Below are 9380 nucleotides of genomic sequence, written 5' to 3'. Positions count from 1 at the left end.
CCATAAAAGCAACGAATTCTTCTATTTATTCCACATCATAATAATCATATATACCATTAGCATAAGAAGCTAAGGTTTTATTATCATTAAATTTGCATGAAAAGGGAAGGTGTGGAGCCTTCATCCTAGAGCAACAAGTATAATCATATCTCAGACATACTTGCCTAGGATACCAATACAACATATAAATTTGATCCCATAACAGTTTCCCTTTTTGTGTCAAGCGATAATCCCTAAAGTATTCACGTTGATCCAACGTGTCTCCCATAACATAATTGAATGGGGTTTTCTCAGGATTATCAAAGTAGTACATAATATCTTTCACATAATGAGCATCGAGGGTTTTAGGAGGTTCCCCGTCTCCATGAGTAGCAAGTAAACCTAATTTTTTTGGTATTTCGTGTTCCATATCCATAACTAAAGATAGAGTACAACTTAGAACAACAAATAAAAATTACTTAGTGATAAAGCAAACAAGCACACATGAGAATATTCACCCCATGCTATGACTCCCCGGCAACGGCGCCAAAAAAAGGTCTTGATAACCCACAAGTATAGGGGATCAATTGTAGCCTCTTTCGATAAGTAAGAGTTTCGAACCCAATGAGGAGCTAAAGGTAGAACAAATATTCCCTCTAGTTCTATCGACCACCGATACAACTCTACGCACGCTTAACGTTCGCTTTACCTAGAATAAGTATGAAACTAGAAGTACTTTGTAGGTATGATATGATAGGTTTGCAAGATAATAAAAAGCACGTAAATAAAAACTAGGTGTTGTTTAGATGAAGACACAACTAAGTTTAGTTTTAGTAGAGAGCTTTTTGTCACGAGAATGTTATTTGTCCCTAGGCAATCGATAACTAAACCGGTAATCACTATTGCAATTTTATTTGAGGGAGTGGTATAAGCTAACATACTTTCTCTTCTTGGATCATATGCACTTATGATTGGAACTCTAGCAAGCATCCGCAACTACTAAAGATCATTAAGGTAAAACCCAACCATAGCATTAAAGTATCAAGTCCTCTTTATCCCATACGCAACAGCCCCCTTACTCGGGTTTATGCTTCTGTCACTCAAGCAACCCACTATAAGCGAATCATGAACGTATTGCAACACCCTATAGTAGGAATCCCTCACGCTCGCGCGACACAGGGAGCACCATAGGACAACACCAATAATAAAACATGCAACTCAAATCGATCACGATCATCAATTAACCCATAGGACAAAACGGATCTACACAAACATCATAGGATAGCCATACATCATTGGGAAATAATATATAGCGTTGAGCATCATGTTTAAGTAGAGATTACAGCGGGTAAAAGAGGGGTTACACCGCTGCATAGAGGAGGGAAGAGTTGGTGATAAAGGCGGTGAAGTTGTTCGTGTAGATCGCAGTGATGATGACAGCCCCGGTGACACTCTGGCGCCACCGGAAGCGAGGGGGAGAGAGCCCCCCTTCTTCTTCTTCCTTGACCTTCTCCCTAGATGGGAGAAGGGTTTCCCCTCTGGTCCATGGTCTCCATGGCGTGGGAGGGGCGAGAGCCCCTCCGAGATTGGATCTGTCTCTCTGTCTCTCTCTGTTTTTGCATTCTGGATTCTGGCCTTTCACCCTTTCTTATATTCCCGGAGATCCGTAACTCCGATTAGGCTGAAATTTTAACACGATTTCTATTCGGAAATTAGCTTTCTTGCAGCGAAAGAAGGGCACAAACCGCCTTATGGGGTGGCCACGAGGGCCCTGGGCGTGCCCCCTGCCTCGTGGCTCCCTCGGGCATCGTCTCGCGTTGATTCTTCTTCTTAAAAATCATAAATATTCCAAAAAAAAAATCTCCGTCAATTTTTATCCCGTTTGGACTCCGCTTGATTTGGGTTTTCTACGAAACAAAAAGCATGCAACAAACAGGAACTGGCACTGGGCACTGGATCAATATTTTAGTACCAAAAATAGTATAAAAAGTTGCCAAAAGTATGTAAAAGTTGTAGAATATTGGCATGGAACAATCAAAAATTATAGATACGACGGAGACGTATCAGCGGTTCATCCGATAAAGATCTTTGTGAAATATGTAGGAACCTGTATGGGAATCTAGTTCCCACTATTGGTTATTGGAGATGAGTCTCGGCCATGTCTACATGATTCTCGAACCCGTAGGGTCGCACGCTTAACGTTCGGTAGCGCTAGGGTAGTATTGAGATATTAATATGGTGAAGTCTGAAGGTTGTTTCGAGTCCCGGATGGGATCCGGGACATTACGAGGAGCTTCGGAATGGTTCAGAGGTAAAGTTTTATATATGGGAAGTCATATTCAGGGTTCTGGAAAATGGTCGTAGTGCCGCAGTAATGCCCAATGAGCCGTCAAATCACAAAACCCCCCACATTTCCAGCTTTAGCAGTAAGCTGGACGGACGAAGCGAGAATATTTCACTGGGCCGGACCCTACGGGTTAAGCGTGCGGACCCTACAGGTTCGAGAACTATGTAGACATGACCGAGACACCTGTTCGGTCAATAACCAATAGCGGAACCTGGATGCTCATATTGGCTCCTACATATTCTACGAAGATCTTTATCGGTCAAACCATTATGACAACATACGCAATTTCCTTTGTCTATCGGTATGTTACTTGCCCGAGATTCGATCATCGGTATCTTCATACCTAGTTCAATCTCGTTACCGGCAAGTCTCTTTATTCGTTCCGTAATACATCACCTCATGACTAACTCCTTAGTCGTTTGCTTGCAAGCTTATGATGTGTATTACCGAGAGGGCCCAGAGATACCTCTCCGATACTCGGAGTGACAAATCCTAATCTTGATCTATGCCAACTCAACAAACACCTTCGGAGATACCTGTAGAGCATCTTTATAATCACCCAATTACATTGTGACATTTGATAGCACATAAGGCATTCTTCCGGTATCCGGGAGTTGCATAATCTCATGTCGAAGGAATATGTATTTGACATGAAGAAAGCAATAGCAATAAAACTAAACAATCATTATGCTAAGCTAACAGATGGGTCTTGTCCATCACAAAATTCTTCTAATGATGTGATAACGTTATCAAATGACAACTCATGTCCATGGTTAGGAAACCTTAACCGTCTTTGATCAACGAGCTAGTCAAGTAGAGGCTCACTAGGGACATGGTGTTTGTTTATATATTCACACGTGTATTTAGGTTTCCGATCAATACAATTCTAGCATGAATAATAAATCTTTATCATGAATAAGGAAATATAAAATAACAACTTTATTAATGCCTCTAGAGCATATTTCCTTCAATTCAAAGAAAGCATGTCGGATATCTTTCCTTCCCTTCCCATAAACATGACATATTGTGGAGACTTTGATATGTCTTATCTTCTTGGATCCTTCTACATGGAATGGCTCCATGCGTGGTCCGTCACACAGTTTTCTCCACATGGGGTTCACATCAGATCCACTTTTACCTGACAAAACTTCTCAATTTTGCACCATGTTGGGAATCACATTCGAGGTGATATGCTGGCCGGGCCGAGAAAGTATTTGACTTGGTGTAATGTCATGCCACAAAGTCACCTATCTAAGCGCTTGGTAGTGGTATTTCAAGGATTATGTTCACATCCACTTCCCAGAAGTTGTCAATTCCTCGAGGCACTAGCCCGTACGTTACAACTTTTACTAGATTGAATACAAAGGTCATCCCAAATATGATTGTTGGCTCCGGTTGCTAATTTCGAAATGCAGCCCTGTTTGAAACTTAGAATGTATGTCCAAGTACTGTGACAAATATGATGAGCCCTATTTAAGCTCACCGAAGGAATACTCTCATGTGGAGAATATTTGCATGAAGAATTCGTGCTCAAAGAGACTGGCCATTTTCAATAAGCCTCCACCATTGTTTCGCTACGTGTGCTTTTGTGAAGTTGAGAATATCCTGAAAATTCGTTCCTCCCTTCTACTTTGGCACACACATCTTCCATCATGCCAACCAACACATGTTGTTAGTGATCAACACCTCCCCACCAATATCACAAATTTGTATCTGTAATGCCTTTGCAAACCTGTTTTGGGAGTTGAAACACTAACATCACTGTATAACATGATGTTGGTTAGCTGGGAAAATGATGGCAACGTTGTCTTGTGAAAACTCTCAGTCGGTGAAAACTAAAAACTTCATTCTATAAACGTCGGGTATCGAACGAACAAACCGATGAGTGTGATGGCACCTAGCACTTCCTTTGTTAACTTTTGGACGAATTTCATGAAGCTAACAACCATAAGCAGAGAGCGAGATATTGGGATCTCCGACCAAAAGTTTTGCCAAATTCTTTCTAAAATGCCAGATTTTAGTTTGCCCAAAAGCCCTTGTAATGCTTGGCGAGTTTTGCGTAATTTCATGAAAAAACATGAATTTCTGTCGGGTACCAAAGAAGTTGAGAAACAAATGTCATTCTGCCAGACACGCATTGTGTGATCCTAGGTTGTCTTTCATTTCTTCGAGTGAAATGGCAATCAGAAATTTAATAAAAATCTGTCAAGAGTATCCAAATGACAGTTGAAAGCAAATAAGATTAGTTGAAAATTTGTACGGTTAAAAGTTGTTACAAAAGATCCCATGGTAAAATCTGACGTTCGCTGGGAAGGTTTTTTTTAGCGAATGCAAGATTTCTCATGCCAAAACATCTGAACTTGCCACGCCGTTGTAAAGGACTTGCCACGTACGAAAGCGAAAATTGTCATATATATATTGTAAAAAAGGAGTTGCCTGGCCGTGCAACGTAATTTCTTAAAAATTGCCATGCATTCGATCTCGATCTGACAGCTACGAGGACGTTTGCTGGTTATAAAAGTCCCTTGTGTGCCCTTTCTAAGTTCAAAAAGAAAGGTCCCTCACGGACACTACGTCCCAAGGATATACCATTGCGTGGAATGGGGCAATAGGGCATCATTTCACTAGATTGCAGCTTGCTTCGATTGCGCATGCCTAAACTCAAGAGATAGCCAACGCCTTTGTCCGACTCGTACACCATCATCCTCTTCTCTTCACCCATTGATTTCCACTGGAGCATGGATGCACTGGCTGGGCACACCACCATCTCCTTTCCGTGCTTCGGGTCAATGTTTTGTACTCCCTCTATACTACCACAGCGGAAGAGAACAAAAGACCAGTCCCCTAAAAAAGGACTACAAAGCTACACACCTTTGTTCCCGTAAAGAAAACAATAAAGCATGCACGTTTTCCTTCATGAAAGCACAAAATATTCTCCGATCTATACCATTTTTTAGGGAACATCGAAGGGAAAACAAACACTTGAAGTAGTACAAACGAAACTACTACAATGAATGAATTTCACATAACGTTGAAGGAAATTCCATACGATAGTTGAACGAAAGAGTTACAAATCTCGATGATAGATCTCATCAATGCCTTACAAATTAGCCAGACTTAACGTTAGTTCGCGCTAATCCGCTTTCCATCAGAGTTCTAATGCTTCCATCCCAACCTAAAATCACCTACGTTTACTACTAGTACTGCAGTCTAATCTGGGATCAACCAACCAAGCAAAAGGAAACGATGCTACTGAATGATGCTGCTGTCAGTGGCACCCGGTTGAGCTGAGCTGAGAGTTCAGAGGCCCAGCAGGATGTAGTAGACCAGTGTGATGGGGAGGGCGATCAGCATCCCGAAGATCACGCTGCATCAAACACAGAGTTCCATCATCATGCGAGGAATCAGGATCATACCACCATCTCAATGAATCAATGTTATGATATAAAGTAGGCGCAGCAGCATGTCAAATTCCAAGGGAATCAATGGTGCACGATGGTGATGATGAGTAGGATAGGAATCATGAAAAGTTACAAGGTTGTGTTTTCTCTGACTTGAGTGGATGATGCCCTCCAATTGCAAGAAGAGAAAAGGTGGGAATGGTTTTTGAAAGCTTTCCTTGACTAAAATTGATAACAGTGGCACAGCAAGAAAGAAAGATAGAGGTGTGTTAAGAGATCATACGCTGTGCTGAGAATGTTGGGATGGACGTTGTACTCCTTGGCGAACACGAAGGGCACGATCCCTTGTGGCAGAGCAGCCTGCAATGCAAATTCATATCATATGGTCACTACATTTTCTCTAGTTGAGTACTAGTTTCAAAACAAGACCCTCAACTGGGATGTACTAATGTACCTGAACAATGGCGATGTGCAGAAGAACCCCGCGCAACCCAACAGCCAGAGAGGCGGCGGCCATCACCGCTGGACCCACCAGGAACCTCACAGCCATCGCGTGGGCCGCTAGCTTGTTCCCGCAGGCGATGATCCGGGGCTGCAACGCCATGAACAACCCTGCATTGCACAAAACATGAGCACGGCTGGGTTTGTGCAACAGTTTTACAGGAAAAGTGCAGAGTCAGAGCTGTGCACACCTAGGCTGAACATGGCCATCCCAAGCCCTGCATCCGACAGGATCGAAATCGACTTGGCGATGATCGCCGGCATCTCAATCCCCCACCTGAAGTTGCCGCAATGCAGTTCACAAGATCAATCAACAGATCAAATGTTGAGTCACTGATGAACAAACAATTTGCTTTCGTTCAGAACAACGGTGTTTACCTGTAGGATACGAGGGACCAGACGACGCCGATGAGGCTGGAGTAGGTGTTTGGGTTCCTGATCAGCTTCCTCCACACCATGATCAGGATGAGCCTCGTCATCACGCTCGCCGGCGGCATCGCCGCGGCCCTCTCCTCGCCGTCGTCCTTGGGGTGCAGCTGCGCGGTCGAGTTGGACCCCAGCTTGGCCAGCGTCGGCCCGTCCACGTTCGCCACGCCGCCGTTCTTGTTCCTGAAGCTGAAGTCGTCGCCGCCGCCGCGGCCGTACTCGTCGTAGGCCTGGGCACCTGAAACCATACGATCCAGACCGTTGGTTCGTCGATTGGACGGCCGAAAACAAACAAACTGCTAGTAGTAGTATATGAAAGGAGAAGTAGCTACCTTTGGCGAGGACGTCGCCGTGGTCGGCGCCACCGCCGAAGACATGCATGGCACCGCCTGCAGCGCGCTCAGAGACCGGCGAGGCGCTGGAGCTCCAGACAAACATGTGCAGGTCCTTGCGCTTCCCGGCCAATGCCTGCGGTAGCGGCTGAGGCGAGTGGCCGCCCGTGCCGTTGCCAGCCCCGGCGGAGCCCTTCTCCTCGTCCCCCTTGGCGCCGCCGACGATGTTGAAGAACTCGGCGTGGTTGAAGCTGGAGCCCCGCGGCGTGGGGTTCCTGGACGACTGCAGCGAGTATATCTCGACGCCGGAGAGGTTGGAGACACGCGGCTGCATGGACTGCGAGTGGGAGTGCGAATGCGAGTGGGAGCAGGCGGCCTCGGAGCGCGAGCTGGTGGACTTGCGCACGGTGACCCGCATCCTGCCGTCCTCCCCGACCTCGGCCTCCGCCTGCAGGTCGGCCCCGCCTCCGGCTGCGAGGGAGACGACGTCGGAGTCGACGCGGAAGGAGACGATGTCGGCGGCGGTGTCGGGGAACTGCTCCATGACGAGCATCTTGGCGCCGCGGTACTCGAAGAGGAAGAGCATGAGGGTGTACCAGATGATGCACTGGAGCACGACGATCTGCACCATGAGGGTGCCGGCGCTGGCGGGGCCGTACATGCCCCGGAGCAGCGGGATGCCCATGACGAGCGTGTTGGGGAGCGTGGAGAGGGAGAAGAGCGTGATGAGCCAGTCGAGGGAGCCGTTGCGGAGGCGGCACCAGAGGCCGAGGAGCGCGAGGACGGCGAGCTTCTGGAGCGTGTCGGCGGCGAGGAAGCGGAGGTTCATGGCGAAGGGGTCGTTGGAGGAGATGAAGTGGAAGGAGAGGAGCGGGACGGCGAAGAGCGCGACGAAGCGGTTGATCCCGGAGCACTGGTCCGGGGTGAAGATGCGCCACCAGCGCACGGAGCCGTAGGCGAGCGTCATGGCGACGTAGAGCGGCACGACGGCCGTGAGCACGTGGTAGAGGTCCGCCGCGGTGATCATGTCCGCTCGGTGCTCGGGGACGCGCGCAATGCGGAACCAAGAAACTGAACGGGGCCGGTCAAGGCAGCCGGGTCAAGTGGAAATGGGCGACGGTGTGTTTGTCTGTGTGTCAAGTAAGACAAGGGCGAAGAGGAGGGCAGAGCAGGCTTGGTGAAGAAGAAGAAGAAGACGGGGGCGCTGGAAATTAAAGAGCGAGGCGGGGCGAGGGGAGGGGAGCGAGACACGGAAGAGGCAAGCGGCGCAGGGGAGGGGCACAAAAAGCAGCTGCGGCAGGGAGGGAGGGAGTAGCATGGCGTGGTGCAAGAGGGCTATGAATGATATGATCTGATCACTGTGCTGCGTAGGCGAGGGCGTAGAGGGAGCAGTGCGTTTCCTTGTCCGAGAGAGAGAGAGAGAGCGGAGGAGGAGCAGGTAGGTGCAGGTGTAGGACTAGGAGGGGAACGGCGTAAAGGGTGAGATGAAAGGGGCATGGTGTTGGCGTAATGGCGGACAAGAAAGGCGGAGGCGTTGGGAGGTGTGTGCGGCGACATGGAGGTGCAAGGCCTTGTCCCTAGTGCGCGGCCCCTGCCCCTGCCCCGCCCCTTGCATGCAGATGCAGCAGCTGAGCTGCAGGAGTATAGCTCGCTTGCTACCATAGCCTAGGACTGCCCAATGCTTTGCTCCTGCGACTGCATCTACGTCTCCTCTCTGCGGCTGCTCTGCTGCAGGAGAGGAGAGGCGAGGGAGGGAATCACATAAAGATCATCCAAACTTTATGCAGCCTTGGTTGGACTTTCTTGCCACCCCTCGCCCCCTCCCCTCCTCTCTCTCTCTCTCTTGGGTACGTGCATGCACACATTGTACGTACATACGCACGCGGGCAAAATTACCACTCTGTTCATGAGGGGTCTGTACTTCCTAAACCCGCCTTGAAGCTCTCTGATGCTTTCGTTGTAGGCTTCATTCTCGGAGCAGTCATCGAACAGGTCTTTAGCGTCTGTTGTCGTCCATTGGGGCCTCAGACGCAGACGATGCTTGATGCCATCGTCGTACCACAGCATGTGATCCTCGTAGTCGTCCCAGTCAATCACTCTTCTTTTCGTGTCTTTGCGTCATTTCCATTTGTTCCATTCCTGCATGTATTTCGCATGTTCGGCTTTCCAATCCGTGATTGATTGATTCTTCTGCCTGCTCATCCTGCAATGCATAAGAAAGAATATAAAACATCCTTCTTGTATGAATGTAAAACTCAGAATCGACGAGGACGGCTTGTGGTACTCACTGGTGTAGGTCGTAGCCACCGGTATCCTTACTAGGGTTCATCTTCACATAATCGTACCAACTAGTGACTAGAGGTCATATCTAACACAATATAACATCTATAATCA

At 47.7% G+C, this 9380-nt stretch overlaps 1 protein-coding gene across 1 annotated transcript; it reads right to left on the bottom strand.

Moving 5' to 3' along the window:
* Positions 1-5345: 5345 nt before the first annotated feature.
* LOC123091647 (probable auxin efflux carrier component 1b) lies at positions 5346-8467 on the bottom strand. Its single transcript, XM_044513221.1, has 6 exons — positions 6987-8467; positions 6607-6892; positions 6420-6505; positions 6182-6339; positions 6011-6087; positions 5346-5693 (listed from the first exon to the last, which is right to left on the bottom strand). The coding sequence occupies exons 1-6, from the start codon at positions 8011-8013 to the stop codon at positions 5627-5629; spliced, it is 1701 nt and encodes a 566-aa protein (XP_044369156.1). The 5' UTR covers positions 8014-8467; the 3' UTR covers positions 5346-5626.
* Between the last annotated feature and the right edge of the window lie 913 nt (positions 8468-9380).

Source organism: Triticum aestivum, chromosome 4B (genome assembly GCF_018294505.1).
Source record: "Triticum aestivum cultivar Chinese Spring chromosome 4B, IWGSC CS RefSeq v2.1, whole genome shotgun sequence".
Lineage (NCBI taxonomy): Eukaryota > Viridiplantae > Streptophyta > Magnoliopsida > Poales > Poaceae > Triticum > Triticum aestivum.
Note: the sequence above shows the minus strand (reverse complement) of the source record. Positions and strands in the feature narration are given on the sequence as shown.